The 23,793-nt window shown below is 43.8% G+C and overlaps 1 protein-coding gene across 1 annotated transcript; it reads left to right on the top strand.

Annotated features, from left to right (window-relative positions):
• Positions 1–329: 329 nt before the first annotated feature.
• VGLL3 (vestigial like family member 3) lies at positions 330–23,529 on the top strand (the record flags this gene model as incomplete). Its single annotated transcript, XM_082006442.1, has 4 exons — positions 330–428; positions 9,739–9,994; positions 15,370–15,870; positions 22,911–23,529. The coding sequence occupies 4 exons, from the start codon at positions 330–332 to the stop codon at positions 22,952–22,954; spliced, it is 900 nt and encodes a 299-aa protein (XP_081862568.1). The 3' UTR covers positions 22,955–23,529.
• Positions 23,530–23,793: the final 264 nt, after the last annotated feature.

Here is a 23,793-nt window from a genome sequence, read left to right on the forward strand (position 1 = left end):
CCGGCCCCAAGGCCGAGGGCAGCGGCACAGCCCCTCCGCGGGACGGGATGGGGGCAGGTGCTGCGCGCCCGCGGAGCCGCCACGCGGGGGGCGGGCGGGGCGCGGTCCCCGCCCCCGCGGCCGCCGCGGCCGGGGCGCCCCGCGCTGCCGCCGCCCTATAAGTGCGGGCGCGGGGCGCGGCGGCCGCCGAAGATGCGCTGGCAGCCGGGGCTGCGCGGCGCCCCGCCGCGGCCGCCCTGCGCGGAGGAGAAGGAGAAGAAGGAGGAGGAGGAGGAAGAAGAAGGAGAAGGCGAAGAGGAGGAAGGCGGCGGTGCGGGGCGGCCGCGGCCATGAGCTGCTCGGACGTGGCCATGCAGCAGCCCGCCCCGCCGGCCTGCGGGGCACCCCGCTATCTGCCCGCAGCCGCGCCCGCCACGGACTGCCCGCAGGTGAGCTGTGGGGAGGGTAAGAGTTGCGCGGGGTAATGCGCAAGTCGGAGCGGTTTGGCGGACTTGGGGGTGGAGGTGATTTTTGGGGAGGGCCCCCCCCCAACGGTCTGCATAGCGCATCGCTGGCTGGCCGGGGCGGAGGTCTCCGCCCCGGCCAGCCAGCGATGCGCTATGCAGCCCCCGGCCTGATTTGGAGATGCGGGGAGCTGGTGAGGGTGCCCCGGAGCAACGGAGCCCGGTAAGAGCTTTTTTAAAAAGATTCCCCCCCCCCCCCCAAATTCCTGTGTTTAGGGGGTGGATGTTGGCTCCCTCCGCTGGAGCGGGGAAGGGGGAGAAAGTTATTTCTTGCCTTCGTCCCCTTCTTGTTCTTTGCCGTCGCTTCTTACTTGACGAGCCTCCCCGCTCGCCCCCGTTACCGGCGCAGAGCTGCGCCTTTGCCGTCCGCCGGTGCGGTCCGCGGCCGCGCAGACGGGCGGAATCTCCGCCCGCCGGCGGGAGAGGACCCGCGCTGCTCCCTGTGGACGGGGCGCGCCGGCCCGCTCACCCCGGCTCCCCTGGAAGATCGGCTGCGGCCAGTTTCCAGATGAATTTGGTGATCAGATGTGTTGGTTGTGTGGTTTTTTGGTTTTTTTTTTTTTTTTAAAAAAAGTGAATCAGGAAATTCTTATCAGGCTGACAGCATTTTTAGACTATGCAGTGCGTGGGTGAAGTGGGACTAATATTGACTTGGCCCTAATGTAGTCATCTGAGAATACATTTTTTGGTTGTTGCTGCATTCCATAAGGTTTTATCATTATTATCCGTGAAGATTGTTTTCTCCGTACATGGGAAGTGACCCCTAATATCAACTTGCCTGGGAGACACGAATATGGGCTAAAAACATTAAAATTCCTATCGCGTGTTGTGTTATTGTGTTTTTTCTTTATTGTTGGGAGAGAGAGCCTGTTTGCAGGAATGATACCCCAGCGAACTTTTCCAGGTTGCTCACGCTGTTCACTGTAAACGCAAGCTCTGGAAAACTTGTGAGTTTTGTCTGTTGCAGTGTGCCTTCGTTATTATTTCTTCTCTAATCTAGGTCACAGCTTGCAGAACCTTCCACCTATTCAGTAATTTTAGTTATGAGCTTTGCATTTGAGTATCTGGAGCTCCCAGTTATTAGCCTGCGTGATTTGGAGGGAAAATAAATAAATAATCACAAATAACTTGACTCTTTGACTAAGAGACTTAGAAGTAGAAAACTGCAATTGAAACTTGGGTGAACCCTTTGGCATTTAACTCTGTAGGTGATCGGCTCTATTTCTCTTCCAGATCTGGAGTGTCGAACACAACGTACGAGAAAGTCTCTTAAACGATCATTAGCAGCTGTGTCATGCTCAAGTGCAATTGCTTTTTATTTTTAAACAGAATGATGAAGTTTCACCATCAGATGAAAGCAACACCATATATGAAATGTCCCAGAGGCACCCCAATGAACACCAAAGTTTCTTGAAATTTCATTTTAAATAAACTCAGTTCTTGTGGGTTGTGCTATTTAAGAAAAGTGGAGGTAGATATGCAAGACAAGAAACACAGATAGTTCTGTTGAGCCAATACAGCTCATGAGCTGTGGCCAGCACCGTATATCCCGTTTCCACAAAAAAACATTCTAAACCTTGCTATCCTACATGTTATTGACAATTTGGTTTAGTTAATCCTGCTTACGCCAGTTTTCCTGAAATATTTGGAACTGGAGGGTCTTCACAAACTAGTCAAATGTCAGACTGAGAAATCGAGCTGTCGTTGCTCAACTACGAATGTTACACCCTCTAATTCTAACAGCTGCAAACTTTAGAGCAGTTTATGTATTTTCCTTGAATCCAATGCTTTTTTTTAAAAAAAAAAAAAGTAAGCATAGCATGAACTCCTCATGCGTCTGTAGTCGTAGTGGAAAGATTTATTGTTTGGGTAACACACGACATTCTGCAAGTCTCTGTTTCTTCAGAATTGTCCTGTCAGGGACATTTAATAAACTGGTAAAGAGCATAAGAAAGAAGGATGAAGAATCTGTTGCCAGGTTTTTGTTTCTTCTTACACATGTGTTCAACATGTAAAACGCTCCTGCACCCTTCGTGAGGATGATGACCATTTTAAAGAATGTTCTTCTTTGCCGGAATTAAAACTTGGTTTAAAAATAACAGTGAGGGAAGATGAATTAGTGAGATATCTTAAAAATAAAGCTCTGCATTGGAGCTGATAAAGTGGAGCTTATCCTTAAAATATCCGAGGACTCCATTGAAGCATTTTTCAGTGTTGTTTTAGTACTCTAGTGTCTTCCAGTACTCAGTAAAATGGTTTGTTTTCTGAGAGAGAAAGCTCCTCTGTGCTCTGCTCCTGTTGGCTTTCCAGTATGAGGAGATGTAGGTGTGTTATTCTAACTAAAGCTCGTGTGTCTTCATAGGTATTTGTAATACATCTGTTACAAACATGTAATTGGTTATGCTAGCTTTCGGTATCAGTTTTGTATCCTTTAAAGAGCAAAGCAAGGTCCTTAGCTGCCATTGCAGATGTATAGGCTCGAGTTCTGGGCTGCAATGTCTCTCTGGAGAGGTAACTTGCCTGTGTTTCTATAGGTCGCGTGCTGCATATGTGGGTCAGGAGAAGTGTCTCCAGCAAGCTGCTGGCGTTGTGTTACTACTGCTCTGCAGTGGAAGGGGATTGAATGGTCATCTCCTTTTCTTTTTTTTTTTTTTAATTAAAAACATCTCGAATTGCTTTTAAATGATGGACTAGCATGCACCTGTGTTGCACAGAAACAATGTTAGTTTTTTTTTTTATTTAGGTGATGGTCCATCGTGCCTTTTAAAGTTACCCCACTCTAAAGTTATTCCCACATTTCTGTATCTGTAGTTTTTACTCCCTTAGAATCAGCACAAAGCTGATTTTTGCCTTGCACAGAAATGCAGAATTTCTGGAAGCTTAGTTTTCACCAATCCTTGGCCAAGAAAGGACTTAACTAGCAAATTAATTTAGATGGGATTTTTTTTTTTTAGAGTGCTTAATGGACTGGAGCCTGAATTCCTACTGAATGTTAATGGGAGTGGAGGCTTAGCACCTTAGATCTTTCAGATTGCTGAAGTCCAGGGTGTTTGCTGGAGGGAAGTAAGATATATACATGCTCATACCATGCCAGAAGGAACTGACGAAAATGGGGTGTGGCCCTAATTCTCCAGATAAATTGGGGTTTCCATATTTCTTTGCCAAAAGACAGAGCGAGTGTGTGCTGTTGTGAGAATACAAACGTGTTCCTGTGCGTGGTAAGGAGCCGTGCCTGCGTGAGGGTAAAGCCCTGCAGAATGGCGAAATTAAAATGCTCTTCATCGTATGCTTTCCTGAGGGGCTGTACAGCTGTAGTAGTAAGTTTTGGCTTCCCTATGGGTTGGGTGAGGAATGGGTGTAACAACAGAGCTGCTCATTCGAAGAGACTCTGGAAACACATAATCGGTGAAGAATCCCGTCGTATTCTTGGTGCACACGGAACACCGTGATGGCTTGCCATGCCCTGTCAATCTAGGCATAGCAAGCTGCAGAGCTGAGGCTAAGGTAGGATTCACCCTGGCTCACTAACAGCTGAGCTTAAGACCTTTGAAATGGGAAGTTTACAGTAAATGGTAGTTTTGGAATTTCTCCATGGTATGTAGATGTAGAGAGCTAAGCCAACACCATCCTTGCTAAATCAAGTCTTGCATAAAGAGTTGTGATATGCTCAAGTCAGACTTTCTGCTGGCAGTGCTATAGACAGACTTTTTCCAGATAAGGGCTTGTCTTCATTAGCAAATTAGGTCACTAACTCAACTCTTCCTTCCAACACTGCAGACAAGGACAAGTTGCATTTAACATTGTGTTAGCTGGCTGTAGATAAACGCTAATTCGCATACTGTAGCTTAGTTTTCAGTGAAGTCCTTTGTATCATGTGCTCACAACTTTGAGGCCAGGTTTATTATACTGCTTATACTGTGTGGCAGTCCGCAGTATCTAACACAGCCGGTAACAGCAGAAGATAGCTTCACATGCATTTTTTGTAGTTCAGATGCTTTCTCAGGGCTTGCTCTGAAGCCTGGAGTTTGCCCTACTGCTGACTTCACGGGAAGCTGTATCAGACCTATATAATTCACCTTTAAAGGCTACTCTCGGAATTACAGCATGTAAAAGCTGGATTAAGTCTTGCCCCTGTGTGTGGGCTTCTGTTGGTTTGTTTTGTTTAATCCCACAAGACACTGCCGATTTAAAAAATTTGGCTTGCTTTACTTTGTTGTTCTGACTGGGACCGAATTCTATTTGATCTTCCTCTATATAAAAATAGAGCTTTAGACTGTGACAGTACACGTCTGTTTGGATGTACAGCAAAAGATGTATAAAGTCGTTCTTTCCCCACCACTTCCCTCCATCAGCAGCGCGTAGCAGGAGCTCCAGGCTCTACTGCTGCAAAGCCAGTGGCTCACCTGAAAGCAAGCGTGTGGCTTTGCTCCTGGCTTGCTCATTTGCAAGGGCAGAAGTTAGCATTTCATGTTTTCGGGGCATGCTGTAAATACTGCTTTTAGGCCCAGCATTCCATGCTCTTGATTGCTTGAAATTGTCTTCTTCCTTGAATACTTTCTGTGTTATCAATAGGAGCCTGCTTGGCAGACAGCTCCACAAATGGAGGGACTGTCCGTGATTTGCCTCGAGTTTGTTGCTGAAATTCCTTCTCAGAAGCTTATGTTAAATGACAGCCTTTTTCTCAGGATAGGGTCATATAGTGTTTCCTCAGTGTAGTTATTCTTTATTTTTGGTTCCTGTTCTTTCTCTCATAATGGAAAATCTGTAACAGGTGGCCGCAGCCACACCAGACTTTCATGCTTGGGAGCATAAAGGACCATATGCTGTTTGATGGCGTGTATGGAGATAATAAGTTGTAGGAATAGGCAACCAGCTTATATGAAAAATAAGAGCTGGCCTGAATTTTTGATTCGAACTTGGCTAAGCTAAAACTTTCTCTGTTCTCAACTGTGCTTGGTTGTTTTTCTGTTTTGCTGCCTACTAGCTGGGTTCAGCTGGAAGTGAATTTTTTTTTCAATTTGCGAAGAGGAATGTTCCGACATTTTTACCAGACACCCTGGGTGAGACCCGGGACCCTTGAAGTTAGTTGGACTTTTGCCATTGGCTTTAATGTGGCCAGAATTTCACTGCATGAGAACCGTTTTGCTTGGTTCTGGACAGGGTATGTCAGAAAATAACAGGAATCTTCAAGACAGGGGTTTTGTGTGAGGTTTTGGACCACATGCTTTCTTGGTCTAAGACAGGATGATGCTTATCCAGCATAAACCTTCTCTTTAATATTCCCATATTAGCGGTGATTGCTATTGACCTTTAGTTTCCTGTTGTTAGACAACTTTCAGTTAAAAGTTTAAATTCTCTTTGGAAGAGCCTGTTTGGTGAATATATGAAATAACTAAAATAACGTTCGTTGAAGCTGGATTCAGCCCATGCTGTGCAGCACTGTTTACCCAGAGGCTGTACCTCTCATTCTTCAGTCACAAACTGGGGTCTATCATCTAAGCTCGCATCAGGTGCTATAGACACTGAATTTCCCTATTCCCCGGTACACTAAGCTGACTTCTAATTCTGTATTCTGGGTCTTGGCCAAGATGAGATTTTGTGTGTTTATTTTGTTTTGTTTTTCAGAGGCTGCTTAATGTCAATCTCTAGTTTGTAAGGGAGAGAAGAGGTGGATTTCATGAATATATTAAAGTATTGGCAATCTGAATATAGGCAAGAAATAACATTGTGTTTGGTCAGAAAATACACTTCATAAAGATCTTACAGATACTGTTGGCTACCTAAATATATGCCAGAACTGTTTGTATGAAGAAAGTACGAGTGAAACTGGGATAGCCCAGATTAATTATCAGAAACTTAACCTGTTTGTTTCTTTTTTTGGGTTGGTTTGGTTGGGGTTTTTTGTTCCCCACCACCCCATGATGGTGGGACAAATTCATTTATCAGTTGTTGATCTTGCATACTTTTCCACTCACACAAGTGCACTCAGAAATGCTATGAGAAGATTACTGTTAAGATCAGAAAAAGTAATATGGAATTTGTGAGCAGACAGGGAATTTTAAGGGAGTTGGGGGGAGAAAAAACATTATTAAGGGATATATACAATGGAAAGGATGTATGTACATTGCATACAAGGAAAACTTGTTGAGTCACTTTAGCTCACTGTTGTCTCTTGTTTAAAGAGTTCTGTAATTACAGGCTGATAATTTCTTCCTGAAATACAAATTAATTAGATCTGTGTCTGATCACAGGCTTGATGCTGTTTTGAAAAATCTTTCAATTTAGAACTCTCTTCCTTTGCAAAAAACTCGCCACAAAACACAACTTTTAACTCTGAATAACTTCAGTCTTTACACAAGGCCTTGTACTTGTCCATCAGTACTACCATCTTTTTTTACATTTAAATAAAAAAAAAGAAGGTCAGACTGGTGTTTTCAAAAGCAGCAAGTGCTCATAATATCTTGTAATGACTGCCCATGGACTGGATAGGAGGGAAGAGAGTTGAAATGGAAAATGAATTAGATTCTTAGGCTGTGGAAGGGGGAACATTCCTGCAGAGAGAAGCGACTCTGGAGATAAGTTTTAATTTCCTGAGCTCCAGTCGCTATATAGGAACATTGAAAGACTTCCTTCCTGATAACCAAGTCAAGCCAGGGGCTATATTAAATGATGTGTTTCTGTATATAATTGCGTGCTTGTATATGTATTTGCATACTTGCAGTATAAATACAAATAGTGTACCTATAATGATAGAAGTCAGCTTTTAAAGTGTGTTGCTTGTGTTCAAGGTCTGGTATATACACTGCGCCCAAGACGTTGTAATAGATCAGTATCTGTTTAGACGTCTATAAAGGATTCTTTCATACTTTGTCTCTGCTTAAAAAAGAAAACCCAACCAAAAACAAAAATGCAAAAACCACCCTTCCCAACCACTTGTCTTGCATTTTTAAGAGGATCTGGGTTATGGTGCACCTTTAAGAATGATCAAGTCACTGAGGTAGATGTGTTGCAGATTTCTAATGCCTATGTCTCCTGTGTATGCAATAAATGAAATAACCATTTCTGTCTTACTGAGATCTCATTGTTCTATGACTACTTAGGCAAAACCATGAAGTTCACCATGAGTGATAGCTTAGTAAGCATTTCAGGGACAAATATTAGGAGGGTTTTTGCTTATTTGTTTGTTTACAGAATGCACAAAGCACGAAAAAAGTATAGGTCACCCCAAATTTTGCATTGGCAAAAATATGTTTCTGACCCTCAGAATATGTTTTGTTTTAGCAATTTTAGTTTCTAGTAAAACTGTTTTAATTTGCTGTTTCCATCTTTGGTTCTTTTCTTTTTTTTTTGAAAGTGAGTCCCACAGCTTTTCTTTATGTATTATAGGATCTTGGGATAAAACTGTAAGTCTAAATTAAATAATAGTGGGCTAAGCGGAGCAACAGTATAATGTGCTTTGTGAAGCACAGATTTACTTGAATTCTAGACCACTGGATATCGCAAACTGTAAAATAAAATTACTTACATCCCTCATTGCAGTTCGTGCAACAGCATTGGAATTAAAGGTATTACTGAGCTGTTTTATGTTTATCGGTTAACCTACTGTAGTGCCAGATACATCACGTAGTTGCTATGAGCTTTTAGTATTGTAGATTTTAGTTCCACTTGTCAGTTGCTCTTCCTTACAGTTATTTTTTTTAATAACCATTCATAATTAAGACTTAGCCACAGAGTATCTATTTTGTATTATAATGAGAGAATCTGTATAGGCTTATACAGTTTTCAAAAGCACCTGATGTAAATGTATTGATGGTATACACTATCGGAAAATGACTTTCAATTATTTCTAAATGGGACAAGTGTATTTCTTGTATAAATGGAACTTTATAGGCTGTGGAGTTGTTTTCTATAGAACAACTTTGGAAAAAGGGAAGAAAGCTGTAAACTTAAAGGGATTCTGATGGCGCTAAAGTGTTGCCAAGCAAACCATAAAAGATAAGTCAAACTGTAATTCTATAGAAAAACTATGAAATACTTTTACATATGTGCTGTAGTTGTTTTTGGGTTCCTGAAGCTGCTTGTGTGTACAGTCAGTTGTGGAAATGGCTAGCTAGCTAAAAGCTATGATTCCTGCAGCTTGACTGTTGTTGGGAGATTTTTTTCTGTGAAAACAGTTGTAAAGTGGAACATCTGAAAAATATGTTCCATGCAAAATGGATCTTCACACACATTTATTTTGACATTTAGGTTTGATTTGAGAGAGAGAAAATTCTGAAATAGCCATTCACAGATGGCTTGTGCAGGGTTGTTTTTTCTTTTTTTTTTAATACGCTTCTCTGTGTGTTTGGTTTGGGGTGGATTTTTTTGCATGTGTTTGCAGACTTGTCAATCCCTCTCTTCCCCCAGATCACACGTTTAATTTTTTATGACTTGCATTTTCGTCCCTTTTTCCAGAAGCTGGAGTTTAAAAAATAAAAAAGGAAAATGGGAAAAAAAACCCCAAACCCATAACACCCCAACCCCAAAACAACAACAAAACACCCCAACCCAACCAAACAACAAAAAAAACCCTCAAACCCCCCTGCCTCCCAAACCCCAATCACCACCCTAAGGTATAGCTTCCTATGACAAAAATTTTCCTGTCAGTGAGTGAGAATTCATGTATTTTGTGAACTTTGATAATATGGTGGCAAATTTTTCAGGGAGCGCTTAATTCTCCCATCTTTATGCCTTCAGCAATGGGATGTGGGGAGTCCAGAGGGCCATGTACTCTGGACTGGGGGAGTGCGGCTGGCAAAACCTGGTGCATGTTCAGCTAGATGCGTGAAATGCAGACGTCGTGTATCTGGCCACCCTTCCGCAGGGCTGGACTCGACCTCCGTAGCCTTTGCTGATGGGAATATCCTTTCCAGGTGGGAGTGGAGTCAGGAGTGAATTGTTAGAGCCTGTCTGTTTTCTTTCGAAGGTATTGAGTGAAAGCCGTTGCCAATAAATTGTGGTTGTGAAACTTGCCAGAGAAGCAGGTCCACCTGTGTGCGAGGAATAAAAACTCTAAGTGGCGCTGGTAACCTCTTCTTTGTGAAGTGTCGGTGCGAAATATCCCTGTACCCCAACTGTAATTATGAAATGAATATTCAATGTATTCAGTTATTTTTTCTTTAAGGAAACCAGATGTTGAGCTTGCACTGAATGCCATCAGTGATACATCTCTTGTTTGTTTTGTTTTTAATCCCAGAAGAAGTTAGCTGTATACAACAAGATGCAGGAGTCTCTGGAAGTGACCCTTCCCAGCAAGCAAGAGGAGGATGAGAAAGACCAGCCTGCTGAGATGGAGTACCTTAACTCTCGCTGCGTCCTTTTCACTTACTTCCAGGGAGACATTGGTTCAGTAGTGGATGAACACTTCTCAAGAGCTTTGAGCCAAGCCAGTAGCTTCAATCCAGAAACTGCCCTTACCAAGAGCAAGGCAGGGCTAAGTCCTCTGTGGAGAGGTAAGAGGTGCAGTAACTTGCTCTCTGTGGTGTGGTAACACATATTGCATGGCAGCTGAAACTTTGCTCCTCAGTGGAGGTGGAAAATTCCCCCCCAAATCTGAAAGAACCGAGGAGCTTCTTGGGGTTGAGTGATCCGAAGTGTTACAGGGGGAAAGCGGTGCCAAAGGCATGGAAGAAGCAGGCATCTCCCCTGCTTGCCATAGCCCGCAGCTCTGCCGGGGCCTGGAAGGAGCGGGGCAGAGCTCGCGTGGCTTTGCAAATGTCTGCTGCAAGGTTGGAGGCTCATTTTTAAGCTCCAGGTGTGAAACTTGGCCCGTGAGGCAAGAGCAAAGCTGTTTGGGATGCCGGCCTTGGACGTGAGGAGACCCATGCAGCCTTCTTGGGTGACTTTGCCAGGTGATTAAGATTCATCTATGGCTGCTTTCCAGGTCGGGAGGGGCCAGCACAGGCTGGAGTAGGCTCGGGTGCAAGCCCTGGCCTACGTGGCTGCAGCTGTGTGGTGCAGCGCAGTGCAGCCTGCCCACGGGCAGAGCTCGTGAGAGAGATGTGGCTGTCGTTACTGGCTTGTCCTGTGTTCAATGGGGGTGACGTTACTCTGCTTCCAAGCAGGGAGTAGAAACATGGTAGGTACTGCCAGGTGTTGGCACACTGCCTTAACAATTATGTCTTGTCATGCATATAAGCATGATCAACGTGACAAAGAGTTTATCTTGCCAGAGAAACTAGACAGACCTTACAGATAAGATTTCAAAACTGGTGACTGGAGAAAGCATGTTGGTAAGACGCTGTTCGCATTCTGTTGAATGTGGTGGTAGTTCTTCAGATCCACAGGGGCATTATTTCTGATCATGTCCATGTGTGGGCTGGCAAAGGGACATGAACTACCTATCGTGAGTATCGGCCTTGCATTGGGTTGAGTGAGCGAGATACCGTGAGGATCCTTGTAGGAGTGGTGGAGTTCATCACCAGCGATGTTGAGGTGAGAGTGTACTGATGAAAGTCACAGATAATAAAGAGAGATAGGATTTTTGGAAACCACTGTGAAGAGAAAAATAGCACAGAAGGACTTGCTTTCCAGAAGGATGATGACAAATCCGAGGAAGTTTAAGCAAAGGTCAGCAGAAGTGGCTAGGGAGCTAAAGGAATTTATGGCTTGAGCCGGGACCATTAATGTTAATGGGAAATTTTCCGTCGACTCGACTGAGAGCAGGATTGAACCTATGCTTACTAAAAAGGAGACTGGAGCATTTATAAATGGCCCAGACAGGCTATAAATGTTTAGAGATGGGATCAAGGCAGTCCCCAGAGACCCCATGCCTACAGCAAGCCTTCTTCATGAGCTTGGAGACATACCATGGGTGGGGTTGTGTGTCTTTTCTTTGGCCTCAGACGTGTCCTGCTGTTTTTCCCTGGCTCACCCCATAGTTGCACAGCCCTCCCCAGTCGGGTCTGCGGGGGACAGGGTGGCCCAGCATAAGGCTTCTTTAGCCACGCTGCCTGCTGACCCGGCATGCCCTGTGCCGTTGGCGGGGAGCAGAGGTCTGCGTGTCCTGAAAGTCTTCCGGGAATAAAGTAAGGGGATATGTCCTCTGCCGTCACCGCACCTGCTGAAGCGGTATGAAAATCCCTGGGGAGGCTGCTGGGCAGGGCCGCGTGGTTCTGTGCTGTGGACGCTGAGAAAGCTTCTCTCCAGAGAAGAGACACTGACAAGAGCTTTATCAGGCCTGAGTAAGTTTCTGAAACATGCCTGCTTGAAAAAAGTGGGGAAGGAATGATGCCAACACCTTGGTCTGCTAGTACAGTTGTCAAAGATGCTCAGTTACAGCAAACGGATGTGAATTTGTATCCCATTACCTAAAGAAGTTAAAATACCATTAGCCTGAAGATCTTTTATAAATAACCTTCGTGGGTAGTCAGCATTTTTTGTCAATAAATTACTCAAAGGCAAGTTAAAAAAAAAAAAAAAAGGTTCTGTGTTTGCAATAGCTGTTTTGGAAGGTGCAGATTTAAATGGAAAGTGCGTGGGCATGAACTGGCTACTCAGCTCACTGTTATTTCTCCTTTACCTGATGTTTTCTGCTTGTATTTCATCGTTAAGGTGATAGTGTGGGTTTTTTTGTTTCGAGGAAGAATTTTGCTTATGTATAGAAAATAGAACCTGTTGTCCCGAAAAGAGCAAGTTTTCATCGTTTGTATGTTGAAAATACTGATCAGTCTAGGCTAAAATTAACTTCAAAACTGACTTTTTATGAAATATAGTTCTCTGAAACAGGCTTCAGTAACACGGACTTTGAATAGTCAATTGTAGATGTAGCTACCTGAAAACTTTTGCAGGGGCTGATGAAACTAATATTACCGTAATGGAATTTTTATCAACGTGTTTTTCCTAGCTGAAAGTTGTTGTTGTGGTTGGTTTTTTGTTTTTTCATTCTTGGGTTTTAGTTTTGGGGTTTTTTTCCTCCTGCCTTAACTGAGAAGTAATGTACTACATAAAATTCCATACGTTGTCTTCTTTACAGCGTGTGCACTTTGGCATGTTTTCAGTGCGCGTTGGCCAGCCACCATGAACATTTGCATTAGTCACCACTTCGTGGTATCTGAGATGTTGCCATCTTTCTGCCTCCCTGTACTTAGGATAGGAAACTGTGGTAACTGTAGTACCTTTCTTGGCAAACAATTTTTGTTAAATGCCTATTCCCCCCCACCCCAAAAGCCTGTAGAAGCTACTCAGATTGTTTTTTTTTTTCTTTCTCAAGGACAGTGCTGAAATGGCTGTTTCTCCATTGCCGTGCCCCATAGAGGCCAGGTATCTGACGTGATGGTATCTGTAAAGATAATTGGTTGTGCTCACTGTTTTAAGGGTGGGGAGGAAAGGAGACTCTTCAAACACCATGGTAATGTGTGGTGGTTGGGGGTTGTGGTTCAACACAGAGATGATTCTTGTTGATGGGGTTGCTGCACGCTTAATACTTGGTAGCATCCTCTGTGAACACTCAGGGTGGATGAAGTTTTCTTCCAGGTTCATATAACCTGGATGGACCCTGTATCTCCAGTGACATGACTTGACCCGGACAAGTGAGGTTGGCCTCTACAGTTACATCAGTGGTGTCTTGATGGGGGCTGATCCATGACAGTGTCTGACAGTGGTAATGGCTTTGTGAAATGTGCACAGGTTTGAAAAATGGAGATGACCAAACATGTTTTCTGTGGCCTAGACCTTCTGTCCGATTGGTAAAGCCAAGCTGGTATGCAATCTGGGATGAATTCATACTGGCAAATCCAGTGGTTTACAGTTCTTTCTCCTGGTATTAAAGTTGTCCTGCAGATACTTTGTGGTTTTCTGTGCTTTTTTGAAGTGAAGTGATTTGGATTTAGGGCTTTTCCATGCAGATAACAGCCGGATAGTTTCCAAAAACTCTCGGTTACAGAGGTTAATTTTCCAGAATACTGGCAGTGCATTGTCAAGCTGTGCTCCTCTGTAAAGCAGTGAGGAAGACAACAGACTGGACATGAAGCAGCTTGTTTTTGCTTTTTTTTTGTCAGCCCTGCTGCCAACACTGTAAGCCATGGGTACTCTCCATCTCAGCCTAATTCCTTGCAACAAGGAATAATTTACAAACAAGGAACAATACAGATTTCGGTGGAGTGCTGATGCTTCTGTCTCTCTGAAGACTGCTCTCTCCGGTTTTCCAGCATGAATTACAATAGAAATAGTTTGCTAAAAAAAAGCAACCCTTTGAAGAAAGCCATGTGGGAGTACAGTTTGCTAGATAAGGTTGCAGCCTCTGAAGAAGTTTGGCACGACGAGAAGGTCTCTATGTTTGTCCATAGTGTGTTTGCAAAGTTTATTTCCAATATCAGAAGTTAATCAGGCTCAATAAACTGCCTAGATCAAAGCCAATTGACGTGTGGAAAAAATTGTATGATTTTAATGGATTTTAAAACAGCTACACAAGTGTCCTAGTGATGCAGTCAGAAAACACTTTTGCAGTTTTTGTTTCCAAAATACTTTTGTGTCAGTGAAGTTCAGAGGCAAGAGTGTTTGAAGAATCTGTTCATTCTCAATGGTGTCTTCACCCAAGTCTCATTCCAGTTGCTTATTAAACAAAGCAAAACAAAAGGTCATTTAAAAAAAATAATATAAATATTTTTGTAAATGTTATATGAGGAACAAAGGATTCCTTGCCTTGTCAAATATTAAAATTCCCTGGCTTTATTTCTCCATAGACTATTTTTATGACTGTTCTTTCATCAGAGGTGAAGTCCTGTATTTTTATGTTTCCATCTTTGAACCAAAAAAACCCTATTTGAGCTGAGACACATTGCATGAAGCAGTACGTTCAAACATGAGCTGGCAAGAGGATTGTGAGAATGGAGATGCCAATACTTTCCTACACATCAAAAACACTAACTGTTTCTTCAAAAGAATTTTTAGAATGTGATTTCATAATGTAGAGGTATTGGAATCCATTTAAATATAAGTTGAGCCCTAGCTATAGGAAGCAGCGAGTCTTTTATTTCTGACAAAAAGTTCTTTTAGTTACATAGGTGTTTCTGCTTGTCTAATCCTAGTGGATACAGGGCAGTATGATATATTCTATAAGGGACTAGTGTAAGCACATTAGATATGAACTTTATCTCATCAAAGCATGCAGTTAGTTTGAGAAGATTCTTCCTTTATGCAAATGTCTTCTATTCTGAAGTGTGACCTGGTTTTCTGTCCTCACAAGCTTTTGCAGCCATTACAGCTGCCTTTCTAAATGATGTGCTCTGGTTTGATCAAGAGTTAACCTCTCCTCATAATTCTTGTACCAAGATTCTTAGAGAGCTGTGACTCTTCAACCTGGAGAATAAGAGTCTTATTGAGGGGATTTTATCAATTTGTGTGAATACCTGATGGGAGGGAGTGAAGATGGGGAGCCAGGCTCTCCTTAGCAATGCTTGCTGACAGGACAAGAGGCAATAGGCACGGATTAGAAAACAGGAAATTCCATCTGAACACAAGAAAACACTTTTTTCCTTCTTTTTTTCTTTGTTAGGTGGGTTTGTGGTTTGTTTTTTTTTATTTGTTGAGGTTGGATAAACACTGGAACAGGTTTCCCAGAGAGGTTGTGGAGTTTTGATCTCAGTCAAAATATGACTGGACAGAGTCCTGGACAACCTGCTCTATATGACCCCACTTGAGCAGGGGGCTTGGACTAGATGATCTCAAAAGGTCCCCTCCTACCTCAACTGTCCTGTGATTCTGTAATTGCTGAGGAAGCTTGAGTTCAGTGTTACAAATTTTAGAGAGTAAAAAATCATTGTGGGGTTTTTGTCATTAAATTTGTTGTTCAGCCTCAGTCATGCTTCATTTCTCTCCTCTTTAACAGAAAGCTCAACAATTTCAAGCCAAAGGAGCAGTTTCCCAACTTCATTTTGGACCAGCTCTTATCAGCCTCCCCCTCCACCATGCTTAAGTGGAGTACACCCCGATTTCCCCGTTACTGCACCAGGCACCTTCCCAACACCAGATCCCAGCAGCTGGCCAGGACATGGCCTTCATCAGACTGCCCCACCTCCTCCCCCTGCTGCATCTGACTCCTGGCATTATCCTTTAGCATCTCAGGTGAGCCCTTCATATGCACACATGCATGACGTGTACATGCATCGTCATCACCCTCATCCACACATGCACCATCACCATCCCAGCTCGCACCGCGACCCCCGGTATGGGTCCCTGCTGATGCCTTCAGTCCGCGCAGCCAGGATTCCTGCTCCCCAGTGTGACGTGACAAAGACAGATCCCGCTGCTGTCACCAGCACTACCTCAGCATGGGCTGGAGCCTTTCATGGAACCGTGGACATTGTGCCAAGTTTTGGGTTTGACACAGGTAAGATGGTTTGATTGTGTCTGTGACTTGTTTTAAGAGGAAGAATTTGAGCAAAGAGGTGGACTCCTTGCAGCTGAAGCAGGGCTTGTTCTCAGAGCCTTCTCCAAATATATTTCCAGGTGGGAATCGCTCCTGAAATTGCTGTCAGGGCAGATGAGCTGTGAAACATCCAGCTCTCACCGCTTTTTGCTGAGAGACTTTTGTCTGCCGTGGTCCCATTCAAGCCAAATGAGTTGTGACATGATATGCATTTTTTTTGGTTTAAATCTTCTGGGAAATGGTTAATTAAACTTCCATGTGGAAGCTTCCAGCTTGTTCAACTGGTTCATCTGTGCATTCACCAAAATACAGCTCCAATGAGGACTGAACTAATAACTTGTCAGTGCATGAGGATTGCATCTTACTCATCTAAATTGGAACAGATCGGCATTTCCTTCCTGTGTAGTATCCAGGTGTCACATAGAGAGTAGAGATGCCTGTTGAGCTGTGCTCGCCATCAAACTAAACTTGTTTCTGTAGGATCGAGGCAGAGGTCTGTGGATTGGATTCATTTTGCTGCAGGGTGTGTAGCCGTAGGACAGCCTCCATAAAGTACATCTGGATCTGTGAGCTGTGACTGGCAGCCTCCCATCTCTGTGCTAGGAGCAGTCAAGCAGCCCTCACTGTTCGTAGTTGCTTGCGGTCAGGTGATGGGTGACTAAGAGTTTCCAGCGCATCCGTCAGGGAGCTCATATGCACTGTTGAGGTCTCCTTTTTCTGCTTTGTCTCACCAGCAGCAGACCTTGCAGATTAGTACTTCTTAAACCTATTATGTTATTTATTAAGGAAATACTAGGTTTGCATCTCTGTTCCCTTTTCCTTAAAGTATCTGTTTGTCTCTCTTCTTGATAGCTCTAGCTAACTGATTGAACATGTGAGAAGCACTTGCTTGCTCTGATTAGTGTGCAGGGGAGCAAAGAATTGGGGGAGAAAAAAAATGCTGTCATAGAAATACTACGAGCCCAAAACCCAATTATAACTGAGCTAACCCAATAAAAAACTCTCTCTCTTCCCTTAATAGCAACTAGGAACCAATATTCTCTTCGAAATACCATGTGACTTGCTGCCTCAAGAAATTAAGAAAAAGCATAATAGGATTCTTAACACTGGACGATTTTATATCTATTAATTCCTCTTGTATCATTGGCATGGCTGGAAATGTTATTATGTTTTATGCTTTCTGGTATAAAATGATAATCTGACAAGACTGGGATCTCAAGCTTTGCTCTACTGACAAATTCCATTATGGGAGTGAGCTGCTTTCTCTGAAGCATGAGCAAACTGTCACTGCCACTGGTAGAGGCGTCGAGCCCTGTGGTCTGAGAGTAGCCCCAGCAGTACAGCTCCAGAGCTCTGGTATTTGACTTAACCTTCTGGAGATGGAGAAGAGAAGAGAACTGCGTAAGGGATTGTTAGTCCGAAAAAAACACTACCTGGCTTAGGTATGAGTCCAGCCTAGGCTGTGAGTTGTTTCAGCACTGGGCAAGTTGGTTTGCTTGCTACTACTTCGTTGGTAGGAGTATGTCTAATAAATCAGGTGCTTTTTCTCTTTTCTGTAAGAGCACAGTATCTCAAAAAGGACTATGGGTCCTAGCACTGCCTTACAGGACCAGTATAGCCTTTGCTTGGTGCTGCCTGATCCTTGTGAAAATCCCTATAGAGGGGTATAGCTGGATGCTAATTTTATCAGGATCCTGATTTGGCAGTGCTTAACAGTGGGTGCATGTCTTGTAGTTGTCTACTCAGCATGGGAGCCAGTGGAGAAGGCCTGAACTGTGAATTTCTGGCCCATGCCTGATGTGAGGGTTTTAGTCCATGAGTTCCTGTTGGGGAAAAGAAAGACGGAAAATGATGTGTGACTGGTTTGCAGGAACAGAGCATCTCAGCGGAGCAATGTCTCACCTGCTTGTGACTGTTCAAAATGGCCATGCACTGAAACACAACAGCAAAACCTTATCAAGCAGCCACATAAAGCTTTGGAAACAAGGGACCAAGCAACGAAACACAACAGGTAGTGGTAGCCTGTGACATTACAATTATTTACTCTACCCTGCACACTCATCTCTCCTGTGCTCTCCAAGCAGAGGCTTGCTGGGAAGACCAGGAAGGCTTTGTGCTCCCTTTCCAGCCTTGCCAGAAGCTGGTAGATTTGAGACAAATGCGTTGCTGACAGACATTCGAAGTGTGTTCGTAGTGAAAAGAGGGAGCTCAACTGCCCCGGTCTGTTGCATGCATCTCTCATGGTGTCGTCCCCGGGGAGGAGTGTTGTGCTGCTGGGGAGAGGAGGGAGCTGCTGAAGCACCACACTGAGTTGTGTGGTGCTTCAGCCAGCACAGGTGAAGCTTTTCTTCCTCCAGGTCCACTCCCGGGGGGGATTGTACCGGATAAGTCTCCACATCACACAGAATTTCATTACGTTTAACTCTCATGTGAGACAGTAATCTCAACAGAGAGGCTAAAAACTGAAGGGCCTGGAGGAGCGTACTGGCTTTCTGCAGCATGGAAGTGGTTTCTCCAGGGTAGGGTGAGGGCATAGTGGCAAGAAAACTTCAGTTCTGGAAGTCTTTGCTCACAGTTCCCTGGAGAATAAAAGACATCAAGCTGTGGAGCTGTCAATATATCAGATTCCATGAGCCTCAGATGATTTATATAGAAAAGCTCATTTGGTATATACCTAGATATTGCTCTTCAGAGCCCTTCAGATACGAAAATGATTCCTCCCTCCCCTTACTGTGGGTCACATTTCTGATGCTACTGTCACATGCGATTATAGAAACATTTGCAAAATTCCTCACGCTGAATTATAGGGAACGATAGTGTTGGGATCAGGGCAGGCTGGCTGTAATTTTACCCGTTTCCAGCTCCATTGTTGCATCTCTGCCACACTAAGCCAAATGTTGGATCTCGTGAATGGATGATGCTGAATAGCTTCAGGGGTTAAGAGGGGGTTCCCCTTGCATGCATGGTATAGTTTGGGAATTTATGTTTCAGAACAGATTGTGTGGGACATCAGCGTATCACCGTTCATAGAGCTAACAAAGTATTGATCTGTCTCGCACATCTGTTTGAACTTACATGGTCCTGTTTTAGGGGATGAAGAGGGATTTAGCTACCTGATTCCCTTTAAACGTGGCTTAATCCTCACGTTGCGTGCTGCAAATTAACCCTTTTGGAAGCTTCTGTATTGGTACAAGTGGGATTAAAGAAAATGCTGGTGTACATCAAAAATCAATTAAAACCTGTTGTGTTTGTGGCTGCTGGTATGCAGCGTCTTTCCAGAGCTGAAGTGCCAAGGTATAATGCTCAATATAAAAGTACGTCTTATATCAAGCATTGTTATAAACACATTGATAAAAGCACAACATGTTTGTGCTTTAGACCACAACTCCCTGCCCCACCGATGTCAAGCAGAGCAAGGTCAGCCCCTAACAGCACTGCCTGCAGTTCACGGCATATGCACAGCGCGCCTTGCTGCAGCCGTAATCCCACAGTGTTGGGGCTAAATCCCTGTGTTTATCTTAAGGGTGCACAGGCCGAGTTGAGCGCTTAAGACCAGGGAGGCAGGGAGGGGAACTGCTGTCTTGCAGCGGAACTGGTGGTTACGGCCGTCAGCGTTTTCCTCGGGAGCAGGGCGGGAGGCTGCCCTGCGCACCAGGCACTTCAGGTGGTCAGTGGGATACGGCTGTGCTGGCAGCTGCCAGGTCTGCAGGCAGCCCTGTGGGGAGGAGAGCAGAGCAACTTGCCCTGCTACTGCGGAGCCTGGGAGGATATCCTGCCCTGCTGTTGGACAGATGTGCTGGAGGAGGCTTCCTGTAAGCCCCAGCACGCTAAAAGCAGAGCGGGATTTTGGCATATCTGAGGGCTCTAAGTCGATCCTGGAACTTAGGTGCGTGTCCTTTATCGTGCAAAGTTATGCACATTGAGGTGCATAAATTTAAATTTAGGTGAATTAATTGACATCCTCTAGTCCTGGCTAATTGTGGAAAGTCCACTTTTGGAAACGTCAGTACGTCAGCGTGTCACGTGGAATACAGACCTTGAGTGGTCAGCCTACTGCTTTCTGCAGAGTTGTCTGCGTTCGCGCACACCCCACGAGTTTGTCACAGCTCCGTAAGTTTGTTTAGATGTTCCCACAGAACCTGCTTTCTGCGTGTGGCAACGAGCTGTAACGCTGGCATCCCAGGGCCGGGCGGCTGTGCTGACTCGCGCCAGGCAAGGGGGGGGTCATTGCTGAGAGGAGAATGCCCTTGCACCAGGCTGCAAACAAAAGCTTTCGGCTAGTAGCAGGGTTGCACTCGGATGACATATGAGGACTGTAGACAGCCTTGCCATGAAGGAGGTGGGAATGTAGTGAGGAAAAGGCAGGGAAAGTGTTCCACGTTCAGTTCTGTAACTAAGTCAACTTTGATTTTTTTGGTTGTTTTTCATGGCTGTTTAGACTTAATAGCTATACCTTAAACCTCCTTGTTACAATTATTTCTGTTAGTTGCAAAGACACCTAACTAGGACGGTGTCTGTTCAGCTAGTCATTTCCCTTCTGCCTGTTACTGCTGTCAGGTGGGCATCCTCTTAAACCAGGTGTGTGTGTCTTTTTTTTATTTTTTTAAGCTGCTAGGAGCCATATAATCCGTTTCGCTTCTCATCAGCTTCCATTGCCTCTGGTGACCTTTAGTGCTCCACTGGTGAGCTTAAATGACTTCTTTACACTCTGAAAGGTTTCTGCTGTCTGACTCCCCCTTTTTTTGTGTCGTCTTTTTTACAAAAAAAATTATAAACACGAGGGGAAAAATAACACAAAATTGTCATCACTTCCATTGAGGGATCTTTGAAGGAAACTAACAGCAGTTTATTATGACTCTGCCTGTGAATGATGCTGCCAGGAAAACAAGTAACTTTTAAGCAACAAGGAGACATCCTCATTGAGTAAAGAGCCTCTAAACATGTTTTTATAGGCATGCATTAATTGAGGGCATGCATTAATTAAAGAAATAGATGCAAGTGCATGTGAGAAGGAGCAGAAAGCCACTGGACAGGGTTTGGCATGCTATACCTGTGTGCTCTGCTTTTCCTATCTGCTCACTGCTGGACACACAAGTATTTGGATGCTGCTTGGGGATCCTCACACAGATAGAGCAATATGCTGTCGTCTTTTATGTGACTGTTAGTTGCTTTGTAGCTCGACTCCGACATGATGTTGATCATCGTGAGGAGTGATGTTCAGAGGGCTGGAACACCTCTCCTGTGAGGACAGGCAGAGACAGTTGGGGTTGTTCAGCCTGGAGAAGAGAAGGCTCCAGGAAGACTTTCTTGCAGCCTTTCAGTACTTCAAGGGGGGCTTATAAGAAAGGTGGGAACAGACTTTTTAGCAGGGCCTGTTGCGATAAGACAAGGGGTGATGGTTTCAAACTAAAAGAGGGGAGATTTTGGCTAGATAGAAGGAGGAATTTTTCACGATGAGGGTGGTGAAACACTGTCACAGGTCGCCCAGAGAGGTGGTAGATGCCCCATCCCTGGAGACGTTCAAGGTCAGGCTGGACGGGGCTCTGAGCAACCTGATCTAGTTGCAGATGTCCCTGCTCATTGCAGAGGGGTTGGACTAGATGGCCTTTGACAGTCCCTTCTAACCCAAACTGTTCTATGATTCTATGATCATTAGAGATTTAACTGATTGTACTCCTAAAACAAGGAGGTGGTGGTCAGATCTAAACCCATTGTACCTGTTAGGCTTTCTGAAAACATATGGGTCTCTGTGTTTCACTGTCTGATCAGATATGGAAATAAGAGTTCCATGCTTAGCATGTAGATCTATCAATTTTCACAGGTTAATGATCAAATGAACATGGAGCTTCAATGGTTGCAACATCATTGAGACCTGCAGTTGCCCCTACTTAGGTTAGTGGTGAAATTGGCCCTAAATTCTTAACAGATGAAGTAGTTGATGCATTGGTCTTGGTACACCGTGTAGCAGGGCAATTTATAGTATGACACAGGACAGAGCATTGCTGTCTATATAGCAATGATGATTTATAGTGGGAAGTGCACCTTCATTTCATTAAACCTGATTTGCTTGGCTCAAAACGTCAAGGGGCAGGTTTTAAATCAGTGAGTCCTAAGTGCCTTATTGTTTCTTAAAATATGTGCTTGCACCTCTCTCTGTTCTACTTTCCCTATAAATGAGCAAGAATGTATCTTCTTTGGGAAGTTTCATCCGCACCTCTCTCTCTATTGTCTGGATTTTAGGTATACGCCCTATTGAGTGTAAATCTAGCAAAGATTGAATCCCTCTGGAGCCGAGAAGTCCTAGATTATAACATGGGTTCCAAGTCTATAATGCTAAAGCCACAACATAGCACCACATTTATTAGATAGTCCTCACTTTTTATAAAGGAAAATGTTAGAGGAACTCATAACAAATGTAAGCTGAAAATCATTAATTTTTCCCATGTGGAAGCACTATCCATTCTTGGCTAAAAATCTGACACTCCGTAGGTGAAATTATTTGGGTTTTTTACATGCTGCAGGAACATTTTCCCTTTCTCCTCTCTAAGATGAAATGCCATAGAAACTGTGAGATCCTAAAGTGTCACAGGCCTTTTCTAAAAGAGGTAGGGTCTGTGGCTGGCCCCTGTCAGGAAAATTATTCTGTTGCATACTGGATTATTTATGCAGACCGTGCTGGAGGATTTTATCACGCCATACCATGCTCCAAATAAGGCCAAAACAAGGAAGCACACGCAGGATTTTATCAGCATTCCTGAACTGCTTGAGCCAGTCTAAAACTTAAGTGTGGTTTAAGCTTATCCCACATAAACTATAAAATTGGGAGCAATAACAACATTACTAACAAGTCCGCTAGGCTGGTAAATTGTGGGGTTTTTTCTGTTTGTTTGTTGTTGTTTTTTTTTATTCAAAACCTGTTTATCCTTACTTCAGTTGCTTGGGGAGGGGGAGGAAAAAGCTGTATCAAATCTTAATTATCTTTTTTCTGTTCTGAAATGTAGGTCTCCAGCATCAGGACAAGAGCAAGGAAACTTCTTGGTTCTGAAGTTCAGATAAATTAAGACCAGCTAGAGCTGGAGTCAGCGCAGCTGGGCGGGCAATATGAGTCGTTGACTCCTCCTGCATGGGGCAAAGGACACACATGAAGATGAAGAGCCAACCATTCTGGTTTTGCTATTGAGCCTTTTGTTTGTAAGGCCATTTATGGGTCCCACAGTGTTGGAAGAAAACAAAAACCTAACTTTTCCTTCTTTCCTAATCTGAGCCTGCTGCAGCTGGGCAACCTAACTCCTTTCTGCTCCTTTAACAGTGTTTTGTTTTGTTTTGTTCCGCTTGGTATTTTTATGAACAGTCTCAATTGTCAGGAAAAAGACTCTCCCTTGAGTACAGTGCGCCTCCTTTCAGGAATACAGTATTTTGTAGCTCTTTGTGCATCTATTTTTGTAGAAATACAGAAAGTTTGGGTAAGGATTGATGGGCTATTTTAGGATGACATATTTTTTTAAAAAAAAATTGTAAAATTGTTAAGTTCTGTTTAAAGAACTTGCTCTCAGAGAAGCACTGGCAAAAATGTATAAAATGCTATTTTTAGATGTCTGTGATGTGTTTGTGCATTTTGGGTTTTTTGTTTGTTACCTCAAACATCTATCTTTCCTTTCTTTTTAAAGAGCTAAACCTTCCTTGTTTCCACATTACTAGATTTTGATGTTTCTGTCTTTTTGTTCTAGCTTAAGCAAGTATAATTCGCACCTAAAGTTTCAACCAAATATTTTTCCTGCTGGTGTTAGGTTGTAGTAAGGGTGTTTTTATTTTCTTGCTTCTAAGGGTGGCTTTGTGCTGTGCTGATTGTCAGAAACTTTCAAAAACCTTTAGCATGGAGCAAAG

This window comes from Phaethon aethereus, assembly GCF_964289735.1.
Source record: "Phaethon aethereus genome assembly, chromosome: 1".
NCBI lineage: Eukaryota > Metazoa > Chordata > Aves > Phaethontiformes > Phaethontidae > Phaethon > Phaethon aethereus.